The sequence below is a fragment of the Mesocricetus auratus genome, unplaced genomic scaffold (genome assembly GCF_017639785.1).
Source record: "Mesocricetus auratus isolate SY011 unplaced genomic scaffold, BCM_Maur_2.0 Super-Scaffold_4256, whole genome shotgun sequence".
NCBI classification, from domain to species: domain Eukaryota; kingdom Metazoa; phylum Chordata; class Mammalia; order Rodentia; family Cricetidae; genus Mesocricetus; species Mesocricetus auratus.
The window spans coordinates 55822661-55847666 of record NW_024429182.1 but is presented as its reverse complement, the minus strand read 5'-3'; the positions used below and the strand labels follow the sequence as shown (position 1 = coordinate 55847666).

Genomic DNA, 25006 nt, shown 5'->3' with positions numbered 1-25006 from the left:
TCTGCATTTGCCAGAGTGTGTGTGTATTTATGCACTTTGTCTGAGTGTTTGTGTGTGTGTGTGTGTGTGTGTGTGTGTGTGCCCGTCCATCCCCACACCCACTGGCACATGCTGTCCTATGTGTGTTTGAGTGATTAGAGACACCAACTGCTCTTACCTTCTCCAGCCATCCTCCTCAGGAGCTCTCAGCGCCCGCCTAGATCGTGGGTGTAATGGATGGGTGGAGTTCAGCTCTTCTGTTCCCAGCATACTCAAGCCTTGCCCAGCTTAGCAAGCCACTGTGTCTTCCCCTCCACACTCCCGGGCTAGTTATCCTGCTGGACTCTGGAAAGCAGCCTTTTCTCACCACTGCGTTGTTGCTGATGGAGGTGTCCTGGGGGCCAGTAGTTCCAATAATCACCCTCAGGTCCTGAAGCAGCCAACCTCAGAGCAGGGACTTAAATATAGGTGGCCATGACTACAGAACACCAGGCAACCTCTTTGCTGTTCCTAGAGGTATCTGTCTGAGTGTGTGTGTGTGTGTGTGTGTGTGTGTGTGTGTGTGAGAGAGAGAGAGAGAGAGAGAGAGAGAGAGAGAGAGAGAGAGAGAGAGAGAGAGAGAGAGACCTTGGGACAGGTCCACCTTTATGATAAACAGCCAGTTCCAGTTAGCTTTTGTCAAGTTGCCACAACCTGTAAACCCCTGAGAGGAGAGATTCACTTAGGGAATTGTCTAGATCAGGCTGTGGGCATATCTCTGGAAGATTATCTTGATTAATTAATCTAACCCTCTGTGGGTGGCACCATTCCCTAGGGAAGGGGCCCTGAATTGTAAACAAATGAAAGAATCTGGTTGTAATCAGGCAAGGCTGTGCATATTTCTCTTTGCTCTTGACTGTGGATGTTGATTGAGTTTCCACCTTGACTTCCCTCAGTGATGGTCTGCGACCTGGAAGTATAAACCAAACCCTTTTGGTTGGGGCGTTCTGTCACAGCAACAGAAAGGAAACTAGAGCACAGTCCTACACTAGCAGTGACCATAGCACTTTACCCAGTGCTCTATAGTTTATAAAGTCTGTTAGAACGCTGGGTAGGTGTTTACAGATGTCTTCAAAGCTGCAGCATTGTCCCTGTGTGCTGTGGCTCCTGCCACATGGAGCTGGCACTAATACTCTCGGTCTGCTGGCCCTGAAGCAGGGTTTGCACTTACACAGCCATCACTTGTAGATGGAGAAGCTGAGTTCCAGAGAGGTTAAGACACTTGCCCAAGGACACCAGAAAGGGACTGGGCAGCAGCCTATCATCCTTGGCACTCCTCAGGCACTACTCCTGGCTTCTTAGCTAGCCTCACTCGGGGAACCAAAAGACATCAAGGAAGGTAGCAACACCACCATGTACACCTGGAGCCCCTCACCTTTCTGGTGAGAAAGGGCATCTCCAAGGACACAAGCCTTAAGATGCTCTCTTGAAGACTTCGAGGATCACATGTGCCCGCTGTGCGGGGCGGGCCTGGAGAGGGAAGGCAGAGCTTCCGTGGAAACCCTGGCTATTTTTACCCCTGTCTCTCCGGCTTCTGCCTCCCACTGAAATCTCAGTGAGTGGTTGCGGCAGCAGCCCCCTGGGTCCCTCGCGTGCCAGGCACAGGCTATTTTTATGACCCTTCAATTTGCTCATAGATCATGTCAGACCACAGAGGGCAGGGTGGGGGAAAAAATGGGTCCAGAGAGTCAGAAAGTCTGTGGGAGGGGACCTGCACCCACTATTAAACTGCAGAGGACAGGCATAGCTCAGGATAGGCCAGGCCTCCCAAGTAAGAGGGAACCCACTGCCATATAAAGCTATGACAACAAACATGGCCTCACTGTACCCAGCATTCCCCTGAGCAGGCCAGGAAACTGGGATTCTAGTCCTCAGATCAGCCTTAACTGGCTGGGTGACTTCGGCCCGGTCACCTAACTCCTCTGGACCTAGTTTTCTCATCTTTGCTCTTTATAGAGCATCTAGACCTGCAAGGTGGGCAAACAAGAAGCAAATTCCATCACCAATTCTCCAACGTCTCCACAGGTCATCTGGACCTGGCCAGTGCAGGGAGCATGCTGTAAGACCTCTGCACAAGGCATAGAAGACATGGATATCACCGAAGTTAGCCTTTCCCGGTGCCTACCGCTTTCCTCGTGCCCTTTAACACGCTTTATATGTCTCATGCCTATGGCATCCCGTCTTAGGGACAATTCAGTTTTATGCTCATCAAACAAGTCAAGACAGTTGGAGATGTGCCCAAGGCCACACAGATGGAGACTGGGGCATGACCCTCCCCACCCACTCAGCCACCCCAGGGGTAGAGGGACATTTGATGAACATTCCCTTCCCACCCTTTTCTAACTCACCTGCAACTCAAAACCGAGAGAGCGCATGTCTGAGGCAGAACAGCGAGCTCCTCTACAGCTATTTTTTCAAATGGGAAGCTAGGTATGGTGGCACATACCTGTCATCCCAGCACTCAAAAGGATTCCTAGTGGGGCGAGCCTGGGCTGCATAGCCAGACCTCTGTCTCCAAAAATAAGCATAATAAGAGTTTTAAATAATTAAATTAAGATTAAAAACTGACAGATGGCAAATGGAAGAAGATTCCCTACCGTCTTGTGGGACGTTGATCCCTGGGGATGAAAGGTGGGGTGAAGCAATGGAGAAAACCCTTAGAAAGTGGCCACCTCACCCCCCCACCCTGCCGCCCTGAACCCCAGCCCCCAGCTCTGCCTCTGAACTTCAGCCTAGTGTTCGCCCACTAGGATCCTTTTGACTGAGGTTGCAGCATGCCTGAATGTGCCCCCGGCCTGCCTCCCATGCAAAAGTCCCAAGCACCTGGAAGAGTGCACTGTCCCTGAGACCCAGGCCTCCTCTTTGGCATCAGTTTCATGAGGTGATGTGGCTACCTTGCTGTCCACTGCACAGAAAGTAGGAAAACTGCCCAGGCGGAGAAAATGCTGTGTTCCAAAATGAGAAGGCAATTACTCAGGACAAGGACGGTCACTGCCTAAAAGTGACACCTCTGGCCCCTGCTAATAGTGGTTGAATCATTTTCCTCTCCCTGCTAATGGCGTGCGTAATTGCACTGGTTTTTCAGGCGTCCTTCACCCGTACTTATTTAGACTAGTGACTGATGCGTTGCCATGGAAACCGGCACTAGGAAAAAAAAGTCCCCAGTACAGTGAGGAAGTAGAAGGATGCAGCTCCAGTCTGCAGCTACAACTTGTGTCAAAGAACCGAATTTTCAGCCGATCCTGATTTTCCATCTTCAAAAGTCAAATCTGTGAACCGCCTCGTGGATTAAACTCTCTGGAGTTGTCTTTCTTAGTCCTGTGATCTATTCTTTTTTGTCTTCTCTTCTCGTTAAATTCTGACCATAGAAGACTGCAACTTTTTTTTAACTCCTTGCTGGATTAACAGACAATAGTAAGTGAGGCCAGCCCCGAGGACTCTCCACATGGACCCAGAGGAGGAAGAGGCGAGGGACCGGTCTGAGTGAGATGGTCATACCCAGGTTAGGAACGATGGCTGAGAACTCCCGGTTCAAGAAGAGAGTTCATTTTGGAGGTATGGTGCCACCTCCCCAGCCTGCTTGGGGTTGGCCGACGTGAGTGTCTTTGTTCTCTGCTGGAGCAGCGGGGACTGTAGGCTCTGGTATTCCTGGCGTTTGGTGAGATTGTGGCATGTGCGGTGTAGGCAGCAGGCTGATAACTCTATACTTTGTGTGTCTTAGATGTGGTGCTCCGGGTGCCTAGGTTCCTCGAGGCTATTGTTTCCATCATGGCTTTCTCCTACTTCTGATTAGAGAAAAACAAAGGTGGCTGGCATATCACCCAGGATGCAGGCGTCTCTGTGGCTGTGAATCCCAAGGCCCTAAGTGTATCCTTGAGTGTCTCTCTGAGTACCGGTGGGTTTTTGAGTTCAGCTCGAACATCTATTCCTGGTGAGATGCTGTGCTGAGGGTTGACTGTGTGATGAGGTGTGGACTGAAGGCTCCAGTGACCTGGGGTCCCTGCAAAGTGTCCCACGCCTGGACAGGGATGTGGGCTCCCCTCAGTGCAGGCTGCTCTTTTTCAGAGAAAGCGTAGCTGTTTTGGCTTCTGTTATTGTTCTTTAATGGACTCCCTGCCCCTCTGGTGGTGTGGCTGTAGAAAGAAAAAAGGAAACAGAGCCTCTGCCTTGCTGGGGTTCAAACCAGCTCCAGGACCTAGTCAAAGGGGCATCTCACCCACCCCTGCATGTCACTTTGAGGTATGCAAAGGTAAATGTGAGTTGCCAAGATTCTAGTGACCCCAGGACCCAGTTCTCACTGCATGGCAGCTCTGGGCTCTATTTGTCACCTGTGGAGTTTGTGCCTCTGGGCAGGGGCTACAGTGTTGGAAACTGGCAGGGAGTAAGGGCATGGGGTCTGACCTCTGCCTGTTAATGTCATGACCAGGGTGAGTCTGTGTGTTTTCTGTTTCTGTTTGACTGCCTAACCCTTACTGAAGACCACCCTGATAAGGGTAGGTTCTGATACCTTGTGGTCCTGAACTCTGGTTAGCCGAGGTATAGATGCTGAAGCCCCAGTCTGCAGAGTCCTGGCTCCCTCCCACAGGAGGCAGCAGCTTCCTCCTGTTCAACAGGTCTCCCTTCTCAGTGGCCTAGTTCCCAAGCCTCAGCTGCCGGTGTCCTTAAAAAAGATTAAAAAGCTAAAAGGATCCTTCCGCCTCCAGTCCGGATCCCAAATTTATATCCAGGCTGTACTCCTCCAACCTATGAGCCCTTAGGCCTTGGACCTCACCCCCAGGAGCCTTCTCTAGGAGTGATGGAGCCTGCCTTCTGGGAGGGGTCAGGGAGGGCTTGTTCACCAGGCTGCTCCACTAAGAGCAGTGCTAATTAGCATCTGTTTTATTTGGGTATTTCTGATTCCCTGGGGGTGGAGCCCAGTTGTGAAGTGAGACCCAAGACCAGATGTTAGAAGGGTAGGTATCAGATAGAGACTGCAGGCTTGGGCACACAAAATGGGGTTCAGTACACATGGTTTAGTATGACAGAGCATGAAAGACTCTGTTGCCTTGGGAACAACAGCTAGGTTGACCCTGGGACAGGAAAGTCTTGTCTCACCTGTTCTTATGGGAGTCCCCTCCCCTCCCATTGTCACTCAAGGGTAGGCTGCCTCCCCACCCCCAGGGGAGAAGGGTTCCCCTGGCCTCTCCTCTAAACCACGTGCTCCTAGAACACCAGAGGCCACCCGGGCAGGGCACGCCCAGCCCAGCTAATCAGCTGCATGCAAATCATGCCCAATTCATCCATTTACTGTAATTTCCGCCCAAACTGCCGATTTGGCTCTGTGGATCGGGTGTGCAGGCTTGCACGGAGCCTCTTGGGTTGATTTTTCTTTTTTTTTTTTCCCAAACATTCTAATTACTATAGAGCAGAAACTACCTCGCTGACAGCCAACAGCTTTCTTCGTTTGTCCAACCAATTTGGGAGGGTGGTCCCTGGGCAGCTTCCCCAGAAGCTACTACTCCTCCTGCTGCCTGCAGTGTCCTTAGTTCACCTTGGCCAAAGAGCAGCAAAGAGGGCAGAGGTAGGCAAGAGAAAAGCCAGATAGCATCACCGTGAGTGCCAGGCACTCAAGAAAGATTTGTCACCTGAGCTCAGGAGGAGCGCTAAGGGAGACTGAGGCATAGAAGCTATGTGGCTTTATGAGTCCAGCACTTACAAAATGAAGAAAGTGAGGACCATTGTGGACCCCTCTCACCACAGCCCAGGATGCCCACTTCTTCCTGTACTCCTAGTGAATCTCAAGCAGCATTGTGGGAGTGTTACTTTAGGGAAACAGCTCACTGTTCAGATTTAGCCTTTATAGATGCTGCAAGTGCCTTGGGATGACCTTGACACATACAATCAGGCCAACCTGGCTTTGGATCTGAGGTCTGCCACTCAGGAGACAGGTGACCCTGGAGCTAATCAAGTCCGGCCCAGCTGCCTCCTGACATAGCAGGCTTGAGACAGCTGTATGAATTTTGCAGCATGCCTTAGAGGGCTGTCATTCTTCCATTGGTTACAGGGTTATTTCTGTGCCCCTGTTTCCTCATCAGAGCTTTACAATAAAAACATGACTGTCCTCAGGGTGTTGGCTGAAAAGACAGGGCGTGGCCTTGCAGGCATGAGTGCGTGTGACTGAGAACAGTGTGATCTGGGAGTCACAGGACTTCATGATCTCCTGGACAGGAGGTCAGGAATCACAGGTGGGTGGGTGTGGACTCTCTGTGAACTACCTGTTCACTAAGGCTGCTGAACCTCATTCTCACAGCAGTTAGAGAAAAGGGCGTACCAAAAGCTACTGGGTCCTCAGAGGTATCACAGGACTCAGCAGACTGCTCCATCTCATTGGCCAGAGCCTTAGCTACTCCTGGGAGAGGAGGGAGCATGGGTTCATCTTCTAAGCCACATGTTGAAGTGGCTCCTGAGTACACAACATAGGGTGTGTACAGGAAGAAAGCCCTTAGCCCAGGGAGGGGTGGGGCCCCTCATCCTGTGAGGGGGAAGCCGTGGAGAGCATTACTTAAGGCCTGGACACTAAAACTCTGGGGACTGCCTAGCCTCTGGGGACTGAGCCCTTGGCTCAGTGGAGGGTGCTTGATTCATGCTCGGTCAAGTCAGGCCTGGGGCAGAGGACTTTGTGAATTTCACACTAGGACAATGTGTGTGTAACACGTGACAACTGATGGCAGGTGATGACTTTCAGCCCTCCGTCCTAGTCCTCTTTCTGGAGCCCCACTTTCAAAGTAGACATGTACTCTTTCTGTCTTCATTGCAAGGAAAGAATTATTCTGAATGACCAAGCGGCAGGGACTGAGACACCAGATAGGGAGCTGGGCACAACTCAGAGCTGAATTTACTCATAATGATTCTCAGCAGAGTTAAGTTGGGGTCCCTCACAGCCATCTTCATCCCTCTGAGAAACAGAGGATCTTCCTTTGTCAAACACACACACACACACACACACACACACACACACACACAGAGTGATGCTGTTAGCACTTGATCCTAGGGGACCACAGCACATCCCTACTATGGAGAGAGCTGACAGTCCCACCTCCCTGTGGACTCTCCAGCATGTGAGTGTGCTGAGCAGCCGAGAGAGCCCAGACATTAGCCCGAGAGAGGACCCTTAACTGGATAATTGTGCCGCTCCCTCCCTGGAGCTGGTGCTCAGTGTCCCCTCTGGTCTGTGCATGAGCCTGATGTCTTGGGAGTGCTTGGGGGAGCAAGAAACACAGCTATACCTGGTAAGAAATATCACTTTGTAAAGTGACAGCTGCCTGACAGTCCCGTAAGTCGGTATTCAGCTCATGTTCCATAAGATGTTCTCAGTTCCAGCAGATTCCAGGAACTGAGAAGAAAACCACTCTGCCGGGGAACCACCTCTCTGAAGCAGTTTGTGTTTATTCAGGAGGGGAAGGCAGCTCGTGTGCTGGCAACCTTCTCCCTGTGGCTCTGATTTTAGACACTGGATTTGGCTCTGGCATAATGCCAGAGTATTTGGTATCCATTGACTCATGTCTTGGGGATCTGGTGTCTCCCTGCACCCGTGCCTACCTTGAGGGAACCAAAGCATGAGGTTCTGTGTGTATGTGTGTGTGTGTGTGCGTGTGTGAGTGTGTGTGCATGTGTGAGTGTGTGTGCATGTGTGAGTGTGTGTGCTGGTGCACCTGCCTGTGTGCACTGGCCTGCTGAGGCCAGAGCACAACTTGAGGGGTCATTCATTCCTCGGCTGTTGTCCACCTTCTCTTTTTATAGAATTCTTTTTTAAAGATTCGCTTGTATTTTTAATTATGTATATGTATGGGGACAGGGTATTCACACTAATGCTGGTGCCCTTGGAAACGAAAGGTATTGAATCCCCTGGATCTGGGATTATGAGTGGTAGCTGCTGAGAATCAAACTCATGTCTTCTGAGAGAACAGCAAGTGTTCTTAACCACCAAGCCAGCCCCCACCTTGATTTTTAAAATGTTTTAGTGTGTGTATGAGGTATGTGTGATATGTGTGTTTGTGTGTGTGTGATATGTGTGTAAGTATGTGTGTTGTGTGTATATGGCATGTATATGTGTGATGTGTATGAAATGCATGTGGTGTGTGTGACATATGTGTGTATTGTGTTTTATATGTGTGATCTGTGTATGTGTGTGATGCACAGTCATGTGTCATTTAGCACATGTGGACTTCAGAGGCCAACTTTCAGGAGTTGGAGGGAAGGTCTCTCGGTGCTCTTCTGTGCTGCATATGCCAGGCTAGCTGATTTGTGAACTTCAGAGAGTTCTCTTGTCTCCACCTTCCATCCTACGTAGGGGTACTGAGATTACAAATGGCTGCCATGGTATCTGGATCTTCAGGCCTGCCAAGCTAGCACTGTCACCCACTGAGCCATTGTACTAGTTCCCACCTTATTTTGTTTTTGAGACAGCCATCTCTTACTGGCCTGAAGCTAGCCAGTTAGACCAGACTAACTGACCAGAAAGTTCCAGAGCACTGCCTGTTTCTGGTTCACCTCTGAGGGGATTATAAAAGGGCACCAGTATGCCTAGCACTTTTTAAGGTCTACTCTGGGAATCAAACTCAGGTCCTCATGCTTGCACAGCAAGCACTTTGATGACTGACCTGTTCTCCCAGCCCAGACCATGAGGTTCTTCAAGAAAACTTGAATCTCTGCTTGCTGCTGAGTTCATAGCCAGATGCTGAGACACCGAGCTGGTCCAGGGAGGGAGGAACGTGTAGCCACCACATGCCACAAATGCATGCACACACCAGGGCAGAGTGCCATGCTCCAGGGAGCTGGAAATAAACAAGAGAGATTTCTCAGTTGTCTGTTGGCTCCAGATCCCACCGCAGAGGCAGTCTTGCTTCCTAGGAACCACTGTGATTCAGGGAGATGCGTGTTAACCCCAATGTGTAGATGGAAAACCTCCAGGGCCTGGGCTGTTGGTACCTAGTAAGTTCTGTCAGCTAAAGGGTCTTCCAACAAAAGCTGTGGGCATAGAGCAGACCACTTGTCCATCAAAGATGTTGACCTTGGCCCTATTGAATGAGGAAGGGTAGGGTCCAGAGAATGGAGTTCAAGACCTGGTCCCACTGTAGTATCACAAGTTTTAATGTATTGTACAGTTGGTTTGGATATTTTGGTGTGTTTTTTTATATGAATTCGTGTTTTACTCTGTGTACTGGTGTGTGCCTCCCTGCATTGCATCCCCTGGAACTAGAGTTACAGAGGGCTGTGAGCTACCGTGTGTCTGCTTGGAATTGAAGCCTAGTCCTCTGCCAGGGCAACAAGTGCTCTTACCTATGGAACCATCTCTCCAGCTGCTATTTTGTGAGATGGAATCTCATGTAGCCCAGGCTGGCTTACCCCTCACTATGTAGCTGAGGAGAGCAATGAACCACCACTCTCAAGTGCTTCTAGAAGGGTTCTGAGCCCCAGGGCACTAAATTACACAGGGCTGAGTTCCAAGGTTCTGAGTCCCAGAGCTGATGGAGATGTGAACAAAACTTCTGGCAGTCTTGTTCTTTTCTGACCATGCTGTCCTGCAAAGATGGCCCCAGCCTGTGGCAGTAGAAGGCAAAGGAGTGGCCTTTGTACACTGCCACTTCCTGGTGTCCCCAAGCTATGATGTGCCACTGCACGTGGTCAAGGGGAGACTTATGCACAGAGGAGGTCCCCGGATTCTACTTCTGTGTGATAGTGTTTCTTTTAAAATCAGAGTTCTGTACCCACTGGCTCTGGGTGCTGAGGTCCTTGGTCCTTGTCCCCTCATGGCAGTTCAGTGTGACTATCCAGTGACTATTCGCTAGCCAGTGCAGAGAATACACAGACTACGAAGGTGGACTTCAGTCTGCGGCAAGCCTCTGGGCATGTCTGTGAGGGAGCTTCTAGATTTCATCAATTAGGAGGGAAGAACCGCCCTGAATGTGGGAGTCGCCGTCCCATGAGCTGGGGTCCAGGACTGGATCAAAAGGAGGAAGTGAGCTGAGCACCAGCATTCACCTCTCTCTGCTTCCCGACTGTGGATGCAGTGTGACCAGCTGCCCTCCATGCCTTTCCGACTGTGGATGCAGTGTGACCAGCTGCCCTCCATGCCTTTCCGACTGTGGATGCAGTGTGACCAGCTGCCCTCCATGCCTTCCCACAGTGGATGCAGTGTGACCAGCTGCCCTCCATGCCTTCCCACTGTGATTGACTGTGCCCTCAAACCGTGGGCGGGGGTAAATGCTTCCTCTCCTAAGCCACTCTGTCAGGCATTTGTCACAGTGATGAGACAAGTAACTGATGCAGATATCTACTGTCTCTGACCTACGGTGCTCCCCAGCCCAGCCACAGTTGTGTTACCCATGCTCGGAATTCACACCAATGCCTGCTGGGCAAGATCATTCCGCCTGAGATGATGGAGTGCCTGCGGCCTCATGGCACAGATTGGAACTGCGTAGAATCCATAGCTATAGCCCCCTGAATGCACCTCGTCTCACCCGGCCTTGTGAGCTAAGCAGGGCCAGGCCTGTTAGTACTTGGATGGGAAAGGAAAACAGCTCAATGGTCCTGGGGTCACTTCATGTCTTTGTAAGCCAGGGAGCGAGTGTCTGTCCAGTCTGGGTCTGGATGTTAATGAACAGAGCACCCAGGCAAGGTGCTCGGAGGACCTTCAGCTCACGTCTGACCATTGTCCCCTCCGTTCTCCTCTGTTACATTGTCTTTCTGTGACTTCCTGCTGTGTCCTGGCTGGGTCAGATACGGCCTCAAGAAGATACTCATGGACCCTCATGAAGGACTCAGCAGCAGTGCATTGAGGCCTACTTCCCTCCAAGAGAGGCATAGAACAGGCAAGCCACCTGGCCAGAGGCATGGGGCATCTTTCCTGTGTTTTGGGGCTCTGGTTATTCAGACCAGCACACCCATGTGCTCCATGTTCCCTCAGGCACAGTGTGCATGATTTTTTAGTTGAGCCTTTGTATTAAATTGTGTCTTCAAGATGCCTGGCATCGCTCTCCACCCCTTTCATAGGTTCCATGCTTCTTGTCAATCGAAACAAGGGAAATTTGCCACCCAGCTCTGCTGGAAAGGAATTTACCCACTCAGAGCGTCACCCTTGGCCCACCAAGTGTTAGGAGGGTCAGCTCCCTCCATCAGGGCAGGAGAATTGTCTGCCTTTGGAGTTAGTCTTCCAGCCAGCACCCAGGGCAGAATCCCAGGGTCTCCTGTCATTATCACAGACCCAGGAGATACTTGACTGCCGTGTGCCCAGTGCTCTCTGTCTGGCCATCTCTTTAGAAAAAAGTTACTTAAAAATGTTAGCCACTAGGCCAACACAGGGATTCTGCCTGAGGGGTGTGCTGCCCCCTGCAGGCATCGGGAAATGGGTACTGGGCTGCTGATTTCACAGGAAACACCCAGGCAGCCCCTCCTTTGCATCACTAGGGGTTGCCTCCAGGACTCCCTCCCACCAGACGCTCCAGTCCCTTCTGTAGCATGCCGCAGGCTTCTCATGTATGTCCCACAATCCTTCCACATACTGTAAGTCGGGTCCCAATCGTAGCACCAGTGCAGTGTATGTGCTCGAAAGCATCGTGCTGGATTGTCCCGGGAGTGAATACCAAGATAGACAACCCTGTTCACATTCAGTGCACGTGCAGTAATTCCCATATATGGTCTCCTAAAGTTTTCAATTTTGTTAATTTTAGTTATGTCTCTGTGGGGCCGTGTCAAGTCAGTGCAGGTACCTGTAGAGGCTAGAGATATCAGATCCCCCTGGAGCTGGAGTTACAGGCAGATGTAAGCTACTTGACGTGGGTGCTGTGAACCAAACTTGGGTCCTCTGCAAATACAGCAAGTACTATTAACCACCGAGCCCTCTCTCCAGCCCCAATTTTTCAAATGTTTTCATACTAACCTTAGGGGTTTGTGGGTATGGAAGCCATCACTATGTGAGATCTTGTGTAGTTAAGGACTGAAGGCGAGGGTATTCAAAGCCATGCCATATCCAGAACAACCCATTCAGCAGCACTGTAAGGTGCATGGTCCAGAAAGCAGAGCCTGGGTCATCCTAGAGTATTTCTACTTAAAATGATAGTGACTGGAAGGAAATAGGAATGTTATGTCAGATGGCTAAGTAACAAGATATACTCCAGTCTGAGGAGCTCAACTTGGGCCTTTCAGGCCACTAGAGGCAGAACACAGGGGCAAGCAGGTCCTCCTTGGAACAGGGACAGCATGGCCATGTCATAGCTTCTGAGAATTTCATGCACTCTGTCACGGTGCTACCCCTAGTTCATCCTCTGTCCTCCACTTGCTGAAGTGCAGTGATGGGCCATCACCTGAGCAGGATGTCCAGGAGCAGAAGGTGTCCACGCTGGCTTCAGGTCTCTGGGATGGTGTTCAGTTGGCTTGGATGATACAGGACCTTCTCAGCTCAGGCAGGCACAAGCAAGGCTTCCTATGGAGCACAAATTCCTCTTGAGTGTAAGCTAGACACACCAAAGTGGGCTCCTAGACAAACAGCAGTGGCTAAGGGGCTTGGCCAGCATCCCTGATCAGTACTAGGAAAGGATGGGCGAAGTGTCTGTACTCTGTTCTTGTTGCTTCCCTGCGTTGTAGACTCTGCTGTGGACCGCATTATAGATGGGGAAACTGGGGTTCCTGAGAGGAGCTTTCCTGCTTTGATCAGAATGTCAGGCAAGAATGGAGGCTCAGGTTTCTCTTGATTGTCTCAGGGGTAGGGGTGTGGCTCTGTGATGGAGGGCTTGTCTAACATGTGTGAGACCTTAGAATCCATCCCATTGCTGCAATGAAGAAGGAGGAGAAGGGAGGAGAGGAAAGAAGGGGAGGCGAGGTGTGGGGAGGATTGTCTCATGTGCCTAATAACATCTGTCTGTCCACTGGCATCCCATGGGGGAAGGGACCACCCCAGGGAATATGTCTGTGGTTTGAAGGGCTTTGCATCCTTCTGGCCTTTCAGGACTTTCCTGCTGGTCTTGGAGAAAGTCCCTCTTCTTGTTCCCTTTTCCAGAAAGGCACTCTGCTATGGGAGGCCACAGAGTCTCCCAGGATGCCCCACCCTGGCTTTCTTGCCAAGCTGCAGGCACCTCCTCCTGGCTGTTTTGCATAAGGGGCTATTTTAACTACTGACAATCGGAGGCTGTCATGAAATCTGTCGCTGCCTTCCACACGTCCCAAGGGGTGTATGAAATGGAATTTCTAGAGATTCCCTCCCCTCCTCTTTCCATGTAGATTTTTTCCGAGTGGCGTTTTTAGGGCACATCATCTTAAATGCTGCCTTGTGGTGAGGGCTCACAGCCACCTCGTGTGAGAGGGAGATCCCCAATTAACCTGGGGTGTATGTCATAAGAGATCACCCACCCAAAACATCGATTAAGACAAACATCCTGTTCTCTAGGTGAGGCAGGAGTACCCAGAGGCCTTGTGAGAAGATCCCTCCTGGTCACTGCCTTAGCCAGGGCTGGAATTGGGGGTTCCCAAGTGTAGGTGGGCTCTTTGCACTATGCTAGCGGCCTCTGGGAGGCACTAACCTAGCATTTTCTGTAGAGCCTTAAGTCCATCACAGCCAGACCAAGCAGATGGAGGTACCAATTTTCCAATGTTCGTTCATGTACCAGAGAGACTGGGTACCCACGTGGTCAGGTTGTCATAGGAGCCAGAGATCTGTTGGCATAGTGAAATCAGAATTGGGGAAAGAAGGTTCTAGCAAATGCAAAGGCCCTGAGATGCAAATTGGCTTGTATTCTAGAAGCAAAGAGGAAGGGACAGTGATGGGACATGAGGGTACAGAAATGGGCAGGGCCAATAGCATCACTGGGTTCACATTTCTTCAAAGTCATCATGGATGATGTCTGGAACAAATCATCAGGAAACAGGGAGACAGGAAGCTACTTCACCAGTCTAAGCCAGAGAGGGCAATCACTTGGACCTGGTTGATAATGAGTGTTGAACTCTGGGATGCTACAGATATTTCAGGGAAGTCACTGTATGAAGAATCCTGATGCTGGATGAGAAAGCAGACCTTTTCTTTTAGAAGTTTCTGTGCAGTTAAGGAGGTAAATGGTTTCTCTTGACTGCCTAGCTCATCTTCCCCCTTTATCACCCACAAGTGGGCCTTCATTTTAGTCAAAGGTATGCATACTATATTGTGCATGTGGAATACTCAGGTGTACACATGTGTGTATGCAGGCACCCATGTGTGCACATATGGAAAGCTAAAGGAAATGCTAATCGACCTCTATCAGCCTCCACATTGCTGATTTGAGACAGGGTCTCACACTGAGCCTGGAGCTTTCCATTTTCTTCTAGGCTGAATGGTCAGCGAACTCCAAGAGTTTACCTCTTTCTTCCTCATTCACTGCTGGGGTTAGAGGCATGTGTGGCAACACCGGCCTTTAAGTGAGTGCTGGGAATCTGAACTCAGGCCTGCCCGCCCTCCCCCCATACACTGTATTCTGTCCCTGTGTGTCAGGACACATTCCTTTCCTCTACTAGGCTGTTTTCTACCTCTCCCCTGGTGAGTCTGGGCTCATCCTGATGAGGTGATGAGGTCCCCACTGGGTATTTGTCTTGGTGTTATCAGACCTCTGCTGTACAGATCTGTTGGAACTGTGGTGCTGATGAGAAATGTAGCTGTATAGGACTCTGAAGCCCAGAGTGGAAAAATATTCTGTCTTGTGCAATTGAAAAGGCTGCATGAGTCTGTGGCAGCCAGCCTCCCCTGGGTGACGCTGTGCAACAAGCATCCCACAGTCTCAGGCATGGAACAGCAAAGACCTTGTCAAACACCTGTTCCATGTGCACACTGTCCCTGGGGGTCCCTGGATTGAAAGCAGTGGTGTCCCTAATGTGTGCTCTGTGCTCATGGGCGACTGTCCCACAATGCTCTTGGGATGTTGTATAAGTAATGGAATGCCATAGTGGCTTTGACATTGGCTAGAACTAATGACTGAGGTCCACCAAAAGCTGGAAAGATGGCTGGTTAAGAGCACTTGCTGCTCTTTCAGAGGACTCAAGTTCAATTCCCAGCATCAAACTTAGCACAACGGCATGTCCAGTGACATACAGCTATGTCCAGTGGCATACAACTGTGTGCAACTCCAAGTCACAGGGGATCTGGTATCTTCTTCTGGATTCCTACATGCTGGTTCCTACACACATGTGGCCTCCGTAAGTCATTTTTTTAAATATTAGAAATAATTATGCTGTATCAGAGAGATGAGAAATGTAATATGAGCACACACAGGTGAAGAACACAGAAAACACCTGACAAATGGCTCCCAGGACCTTCCAAGCCAAAGCCTGTGGCCTCTATAGCAGAGCCCTGTGCCTTCTCCCAACACTCAGTACCCACCGCCTCAGAAAAAGGCTGCATTCCACACACAGGTGAGAGTCACCTCATAGAACTGGTAGGGTCAGAGACCAGCATGATGCTTAGACCAACCTGGGCCACATCTGGATGTCCCCACAAGTTGGAGGTATGCCCTAGCTTCTGAGACACCACCTTGCCAGGAATCCCACATGGCAAAGAGAAATGGCCAACTCTCCAAGGAGGAGGTGTGGTCACAGAATCTGTGTTGGCATCATTCCATGGCTGGCTGCTCCCTTGTGGTTGCTGCCTCCAGTCATTGGTTGACTGGTGTGCATGACTGGTACATAAATGTATTGGCCAAGCCCTTGTGCTGTCAGCAATGGCAGGCTAACTTACATCAGTGCAGAAATGACACAGATAGGCTTGTAAGTTAGAAATAAGGTTATGTGTTAAAAGTAAAAGTTTCTGGGGCTCCAGCTGTGTTCTGTCTGTCTGTCTCTTTCACTGCCCCTCCCTAGATTGTGTTGTCCTGCCTGTGAGTTTCATCTCATAAAGCCAGGCCACTGTTGGAGGCCTCAGAAGTGGGAATCAGAGCAGCATGGCAAGAACCTCACTCCAGATGAGGTCACAGGGGTGGCCACATTGGCGTCCCATGCCAACCGCTAATGCCCAGGACTAGAAACAGTGGTGACCTCAGTTGCCCATGTGGTTGGGATTGGAGAATGCTGGACCCCTGGAGAATGAGGGAAGCCTGTGGCTGGCTCTACCAAGTCTACCAAGGAGAGACAGCAGGGCCCCCTGCCTCCTTAGGAAGCAGAGAGCAGCAGGGCTGCAGCCACAGGGTGGTGATGTGTCAGGTTCAACTGAGCTAGTGCTTTCCTGAAGACCCAAGTGGGAGTATACTTGGGTCCTAGTGTGCAACTGTCCTGGCCATTGTCCTTGCACGCGTCTCAGGCCTCCTCCTGCTCCCCTGACTGTTTGAGTGAATCTTATTTGTACCCTACACTTGCACCTATGCATCCTATGAGCTTCCAGAAGGGTTGGCTCACAGCGTATACTGGGGAAGGGCAAACACTAGTTGTAACATAAGGCAGCCACTGTCACGTTCAGGAAGAGTCCCAAGAACCATCCAGCCCACCCATCTATCTTAGGTCAAAACATAAGCTGGTGAGGGCATGCACACAGTGTGGCATCTGGGTTTAGACAACTGGATTGGAGGCCCACACTGCCTTTCATAGGCTGTGTGACTTGTGAAAACCTGTGAAGACAGAAATTCTGAATCTAGACATGTGATAGCTATAGCCAAAGTGACACACACTTCCATGTACTGCGTGCCCAACTGGCCTCACCTCCAACCACTCAGGTGCCTCTGTGTGAGTAGGACTGGTGCTGTCCCCACATCACAAGTGAAAGGACAAGACACACAGCCAGTCAGTGACAGAGGTGACCTTGGAATTCCACCAGTCTAGCTTCAGAACCTTGTCCCTCATAAGGTGGAGCCAGGACACAGACTGGCTGCCAGGTGTTGTGTGAGGACCAAAGCAGGTGGAAGACCAATGATGATGATACAGATCCCTAGCAAAGCAGAGAGTAGCCAAGTGATCTTCTCCAATCATGGGAGTGATTAAGGGATGGTGGTGATGGTGGTCAGGATGGTGGTGATGGTAATAGTGGTGATGATGAGGGCTATGATTATAATTGTGATGATGCTCATCCACGTGTATGTTTACACACATTTACCTGTGCTCACAAGCTCAAATATACACTCACACGTGTACCTGTATACATAGTCATTTCTTACCTACATTCACATACACACATATATAAGCACATATATATAATTACTTGTATAAATACACATACACACACATGAATGTGTATTTACATTTCCATGGACCTGTACACACATTTAGTCACATAATCATGTGTGTGCATTTATACACATGCATCTGTACTCACACATGCTCATATGAACACATGCACACATTCACTAATCTAGTCACTATAAGCCTGAACATACAAATTCTCCCATACACATGTATGTATATATATACACATATATATATATATACATGCATATGTACTCAGGCACACATGAATATATACACATGAATGCATGAACATGTACACAGGCACACATATACACATGCACGTGTGTGCACACACATGCACACGTGCACATGCATTCCACTACACATTCCCCTCTCTGCCCTGTACCCTCCAGCCCAGCCAGAGCCCTGCCCACTCTCAGCACCCACTGGTTTCCTAGACAACCAGCACAGAACTGCTACATGGGATGGAGACAACCAGAGCAACTTAGAGCAGTACTCGTAATGGGCAGTCCTCTGGCCTGTCAATGGCTATGCCTTGTGTCTTACTTACCCTTCCTAGCCCTGGCATACATATGACCTGAGCATGGATGTCTCAGGGAGAGTCAGACCTCCATGTGTCCCTCCACATGATCTGTCCCCTGAGCACCTCACCCAGTCATAGAAGGCCAGCATACCTGAGCTCCTTCACCAGCCCCTGGGGTCCTGGCCACCTACTCTTTGGGTCTCTTTCTAATCCCTCCCTTAAATCACAAGATCTGGCCTTTGCAGATCCCACCGCAGGGTCAGGAGACCATCAGGGCCACATCTGGGTACCTTTGCCCTTGATGTGAAGTGTGACACAGGTGTGCACAGTGGCTGGATCAGTCCCCAGAACAGCTGGTGCCCCATGCTTATGAGTACCAGTGCCCTGGACTGGGGTTATGTGTATGATGGGGCCTTTGGTTAGTTCAGCAAGCCCTGATGAATGGAAAAGCCATGGCTAGAACTGACTGTGTAAACTTAGTGATGTTAGAGGACAAAGTCATTTCACTTGTGGATCCAGAAGTCTTAAATCAAGGCTGCGTCTGGTGAAAAGCCTTCCCACTGCTGAGGACTGTGCCTTACCCACAGGTGGCACAGGGTAGCAAGTGGTAAGGCTGAGCAAGCTGTCAGCTCAGAGCTCTTTTTATTCGTAGGAAGCCACTTAGGGTCTCATAAGGGCCTCATGATCTCACATAATTCTATCTGCCCCAGACTCTAAGTCAGGAGGACAATTCAGAGAAATGAGGCAATGCCCATCCTGGAGCCTGGACAGCACAGGAGATGTCCAGGCCCAGCCTAGAGGCAGAGAGAAGGAAGGCACTGGCTTCAGTGCTGGGTGACATGAACTGGGCATACGATTTGGTCTTGATGATGCCACCCATCAAACGTACCCAGTCACTCCTCCTTCCCTGTGAACAGATGCCCACAGGTCATGCAGGAGAGGTACAGAGCTGTTAGAATTCAGGTGGTGATATAGTATGGGAGTGACAGGTGTAAATAAGATGATGGCCCTTTTTCTATCTTATGCCTGCACTCCAGCATTTTGCCCCTTAATTTCCTTTCTTTGTACATACAGTATGTTCTAGTTGCATTCTGTTGCTATGATAAAACTGTTACCAAAAATGACTTGGGGTTATTATTTCATTTTAAACTTCTTGGTCACTGTGTGCCATTGAGGGAAATCAGGGCAGGAATGCAAGGAAAAGACCAGGAGTGAGGCTTCTCACTATTCCATGCAGTGTTACCTCTGACCAGAGAATTCACTTAGTCAAGGCTTTGCAGCAGAAACCCTGGAGCAAGCTGCTGCTTACTCACTCTCAGGTTCATGCCCAGCCAGCTTTCTTATACAAACTAGAACCACCTGTCCAAGGAACGGTGCTGCCCACAGTGGGTCCGGCAACCCTACACCAACTAAGACAATCCAGACAATCCCTCACAGACAGGTCCACAGATCAACCTGATAAGGACGATTACTTAGTTGGGACTCTTGCAGGTGATTCTAGGATATGCCATATTGATAGTTAATGTTAAGTCGGAGTGATGAATTTATTTATAGTCCTGATGACTTCACTTTGGGCCATTAGTTTACTGTTTGTTAGAGTGCATTTCCTAAAGTTGCATTGCTTGCTTTGTTTGCAAAATACCATTGCTTTCGACTTTCATTGTGAGGGAATGTTCTGGCAACTGTTGGCACATTTTTGTTGATGACTTTCATGCTGTGTGGCCTCAATACTAGACCAAGTAGTGGTTGATTAGAGAGATAATGTAAGCACAGCCTGACATTTAAGCTACCATGATGCCTTCAACTTGAGCTATGATATTGCCCCTGTGATGGGGCCCACAGTCTGGAGTAGGCCTTCAAAGAATGTCACTAGCACAGTAAAGAGATAGAGGGAGTCTCTGAGCTGTGTGTGCACCCCTCAATGGGTTTCCATGGTGGTATTTGACTGGGTATCACTAGTGTTCACAGTGGGGCCTGGTACACATAGCACTTGGTGTCAGTGAAGATAGTAGTGACAATGTCATGGCTGAGAGAGGCATAGTAAGTGGGAATCTGGGGTGTTTGAGCCCAGTTTAGGACACCTGTTGCCCTGCCTGTCAGTGAAGGAAGGCAGCAGGAGCTGCTGAAACAAAGAAACTCCAAAGTGCAACCCAGTGTAACAGAGGTTTGATTTTTTCCCTCATGTAGTATACAGTGTATACTTCTGCCCACTCTGACCCACAGAGTCAGTGTGTGTGTGTGTGTGTGTGTGTTCGTGTGGAAGTCATAGGTCAATATCTAGTGTCTTCCTCAGTCACTGTCCACCTTATTTTTTTTAAGCAAGGCCTCTCACAGACCCTGAAGCTCTTCGATTGCCAGTTAGCGAGAGCACCAGGGATCACCTGCCTCCAGTACCTCATGCTGGATTTTGCACACCTTTATGTCTATCTGGGGACCAATCTCAGTTTCTAACACTTCCGTGCAGACTCTTAGGTGCCCACTGAGCCTTGGGTCTCTTCATTCTATCTGTGTATTCCCTGTCCTTTGGGGCTTGAGACTTGACCTGAAAGACAGCTAAAGGAGAGAGGGACAGCAGAGGGGCTTAAGAGCCCAACTTGAGAACACCCCACTCCTCAAGAAGAACTAATCATTCAGCCACATCCAGAGTGCGAGGGCATCTGGGAAATGCAGTTCTAGTTCCCGCCTCAGGCACGCCTCCTTCCACCCCAGGAGGAGATTCCTCACTCTGTAAGAAGTGGGGTACTCCCCCTGGCTCTGTAAGAAGTGGGGTGCTCTGTCTCTGCCTCTAAGCATATAAAGACCTGGAACCACTCACAGAAACCTGCATTGGGAGGGTGAGTTAAAAAAGAAAAAAAATGTTGACCTTGGAATGAGAGAGAGGAGAGACTGACTAGAGGCTCGCTCACCTGCCACCCAGAGCTCAGGCCTTTTCTTCAAGCCATTTGCGCAGTTTCTCCCAAAGTTCCACAGGCCCTCAGAAGAGGCGAGGCAGGGAATCTTGTCTGTGAGGGGAATACCCTGAAGTTCACTGCGCACTGTGCTGCTTCCAGCATTTGCATCTTCAGTGTCCCCCTCAGCCCTGTGCCATCTGCTAATCTAATTACAACAGTCATATCATTTCCTACCGATCTTTCGTCTGAATCTGCTGAGTCAGGGAAGCGGGGCTTAATTAGAAGCATTAATCATGTGTGCTTAGTTTAGCCCCCTTTTTTAAATGGAAAGCAAGCATCATCGGGTTATTAATCCTGATCATGTCTCTCTGGAATAAGGCCACCATTGGAGGTTCCTGAGATGGCAGAAGCCTGGCAGCTTGGGTAGCATCCTTTGGGCATGCAGGTCTAGTAAATTCCACATGAGGTAGCTGTCACTGTTTTGCATGAAAGGTTCATGTCCCTTGCTCTGAAGAGCCTCCCTTACCCCTCCATGTTCGAGCACAGGATTCCATCTGTGTTTTGGAGTGAGCTCCTTCCTCTCTGGTCAGCCCAGGGTTCACAGCATCTCTAAATTTTGTGGACTTGGGCCCCAAATCATCCCCATCTCCCCAGGTGTGTCCCTTTGCAGAGTGGGTGTCACTCTGCCTGGAGCAAATCAGGGAGATTCAGTATTTTGCCCATTCTGAGTGTGGGCTATGGTTTTGCTGAACGGTGTCTCTCTTCCCTCTGCAGAAACCCGTGCTGACCGCAGCAAGAAGCTCTTCCGGCATTACACAGTGGGCTCTTACGATAGCTTCGATGCTGCCAGGTAAGGCATGCTTCTACCTTCTGGGGAACTCTGGCCTCAGGTGTCTCTACATGCCTCGGGAGGCGGGTACCTTCTGTGCAGCTCTAGGTCACCTTTGCTTTGTCATTTGTATGTCACCTCTGCTGGGGTTGTGGGGGCCACCATTTTCAAGAGAACCCGTCACAGACAGGGTCTACATGCAATTGCCTGTGGAGGAAGCCCCTGTGAGAGTGCAGCAGACTTTAAGGGGGAGGGAGGTGTGGTATCGTTGAGAGAAAGCAATAGAGATGGGAAAGAGGGGCAGAGTTGGGGGCCTGAAGCGAAGTAACGGACACCCTCCATCAAGTATTTAGGTGATCCTGGCTCTGGGCTCCCACCTCACCAGAGTGTCCACATTCTCTTGATGCCTCCTTTCAGCTGGCATTTTGTTAAGGAAGTCTTGCTCTTCTTAATGGCCAGGACCCCAGGTAGGCAGACATTCTAGGCTCCCTGGGTTGGGAGTTTGTAGGAAGCTGTGTGTTTCACATGGTATGGCTACCACGGGGTACAGGACGAAATCTTCCCACAGAAGCCATGCTCGGGCAACAACTGTTACAAGGACTGCGGGGTCTCTGTGTCCTGTCTTCCAAACTCTGGGTGGGGACAAAACTGGGACAGTGACTCCATCAGCAGGGCAAGGTTGACATGCAGCTTTTCTATTCAGGCATTCCCTTTGCAATGGTTCTAAGATCCTGAGTGTAGAGTTTGTCTGTCCCTTTCTCTGACACATGCCACAGTGGGGCAGGGGTCTATGGGAATACCTGGCCTGAGACAGGTTCATCCTGGGTGTAGGGATCAATGATGCATGTGTGACTTGGGAAAGGAAAAGTTGTACAGATACATAACTGTCCCCCACAAGGGCCCTCTACCCAACCCTCCTGGGCAGCCTACCATGAAGCCAAGAACCATCGGCTAGATTCCATCTCAGGAGGGCCATATCAGGAGTGTCCAGCACCCTGCACTGGACTCTGCCCAACTCCACGGCTCTGGTGGTCAGTTCTTGCTTGTTCCCATAACTCCCATCTCTTGCCGAGGGTCTTACCTGGGTCTCTTGTTGAAACAAGAGTCCCCAGTGTGTGCTTTGCCATTTTGAGGTGCAGAGTTCAGCATTGTTAACACATTGACAAGAACCATCTCCAAGTGATTATGAAACCTCCCCACTGTAAGGGAAGACCTTACCAGCGGTCATTCCTATGGATCCCTCCACACAGCTACTGGCAGCCCTTTGTGTTCTGTCTGTGGCTCAACCCACTGGAGTTTCGTGGAAACCAGCTGTTCATACAGATTCTGGGATTTCACCCATTGGTGGATGCTTGGGTGATATCTACCATGATGAATGCTGTGCCATGGGCAGTCCTATCTGACTGAACTTGTTTTCAGTTTGTTGAGTCATTTGTCAAGCAGCACAGCTGTTGTCTGACCTGCTGTTAATGCTGACCTGTCCTCTACCACTCTCAAAAACAAGATGGACTGGGCTGGACATGGTGACATTTGCCTGTAGTCCCAACATTCTAGAGACTGAGGCAGGAGACTGCTGAGTTCAAGGTCAGCCTGAACGACTTAATGAGACTTTCTCAACGGGAAAGAGGGGAAAGTACTCCAACAAAAGTTCCATGACCTGACCCTGTCTCTCTCCATTGTCTAGTCATTTTTGTTGTTTCTCAGGGAACTGGGGATGGCAACCAGGGCCTGGCATATGCTAGGCAAGCATTGATCTACACCCTAGTTTCCAGTTTCTGACCTTGGTGTCCCAGTGTAAACTGTGACCTGGTCCTGTGCACAGGGAACTGTATACTGGAAAGGGAATTCAGGGCCAGTGATTTCTGGTAAAGTTGGCCAGTATGAACCTTTGGCAGGTGGCTTCAGCCCACATGTCCATCTGACAAGGAAGGCCCAGACGGAGCCGGTAAGCCGTAAGGCCCAGGGAGGTAGGGGAAAGCTGTCACTATAACTACTTGAAGAACTGTCCAGGCAGGGACAGCTGTAATGGAAAAAACAACCCTAAGATGGAAGACTCCAAGCAATGACCACTTTTACATTGTGCCATGATGGAGCATGTCTGGGGCACAGAACCATGGATAAGTGGTCTTAATGTGTACATATCCACGGGCGTGGCTGTGTAAGCATACTTTGCTCCTTAGTCAGGGCCATCTCCCCACAAAGCAGTGCTGGTACCTGACTTGAAAAGCAGAGAGGACAAAGTAGGGCTAGGGACAGGACCCCACAGCAGAGGCACACCACAAAGCTAACATCAGGACCAGGCTCAGGTCAGCTGGCCAGAGCTACATGGGATTCACATAGCAGTCCAACCATGGGGGTTAGGGCCAAACAGGGACCAGCAAGCAGTTTCTGAGTCAAGGGTAGAAGAGATTAACAGTTAGGTTGGACGAGGTGTAGGCCTCCCTTGACCTGCCATTTCAACAAAAGAAAAGAATCACAAATACACCATTCATCTGTCACCCCACCAGCGCCAGTCACGCCCTCAGCAGCCTTGTAAAGCAAGGTCACTCAGAGTGGTAGAAAAACATGGAAACTGAGAAAGGGGCCAAGTGATGGGGTGAGTCCCCAGCCTCAAAAACACTTAAGCCTGTGTGTGAGGCTGGGTGCCTGGGACCTCCTGAGGTCAAGATGTTTCTGCTCACAATGGCCTGGTGTGAGGAGGAGTCTTGGTGAAGACAGAGCCCTTGATGCCCAAAGCCTCACTGGGAGGGAAAACCCTGCTCTTGTGTCTGACAAAAGGCTGTCAAGCTCACTCATACAGATGCAGGCAATAAGAAGGGAGTTGCCTTTGACCATGGAAGGGACCTGCAAGGCAGGTAGAACCAGGAGTTTGTGGGTGGACAGACAGAATTGTCTCCTATGCATCAGAACCCCAATAGTCATGGTGCCCTGGGGGGTGGGCATTAGAAGGAGAGGCTGGACATCACTCACTTGATCGAGCAACCATCTGGGGAGGGGTGGGCAGCCGCAGTGCAGCGCATTCATCAACTCATTAGGAAGGGCCAAAAGCACAGCAGAGACCCAGTCACTGCACCGTCCCACTGGCCAATTAGCCACTTTTAGGCAGCATGGCTGTGGTCTGTGCAAGCACCAACAGCTGAGGCCGCCTTGCTGCAGACACTAATGTAATTAAAGAAAATGGGATGGGAAGTAAGGCTCAATGGAGATGTTTTCCGAAACAGTTGAAAGCTTTCTCTCCTTCCCACCCCTTCACGTGTCAAGTTAGCCTAGAGGCTCAGCACTGAAGAGATGAGCAGTTAAAATAAACCCAGGCTTTGGCACAAATTTCCAGTTGCTCCACCTGATACCTGTCTTAGGATTCTCTTCCACCTGCAGGGGGAACATGAGAGGAATTTAGTAATAGACACAGTAGTCAGAATCAGACAGCTGAGGTCCTGGGGTCACCACTTTCAGGACTTTGCAGGTATCTGAAGGTCAGTGTTAGAAGCACATCTCAACATGAGGTGACAGCTGTAAGTCCTCCTTTATCATTAGTCAGGTTCCTGCCTCATCAGCATAAGACACCAGGAGGAGATACCT

At 50.1% G+C, this 25006-nt stretch overlaps 1 protein-coding gene across 1 annotated transcript in view; it reads left to right on the top strand.

The window, feature by feature from the left end:
* The window catches only part of Shank2 (SH3 and multiple ankyrin repeat domains 2), a 433677-nt gene that overhangs the window by 239613 nt on the left and 169058 nt on the right, over positions 1–25006 (top strand). Inside the window, 1 exon segment of the mRNA XM_021227358.2 lies at positions 21373–21448. Within this exon segment, the coding sequence (XP_021083017.2) occupies positions 21373–21448 (76 nt within the window).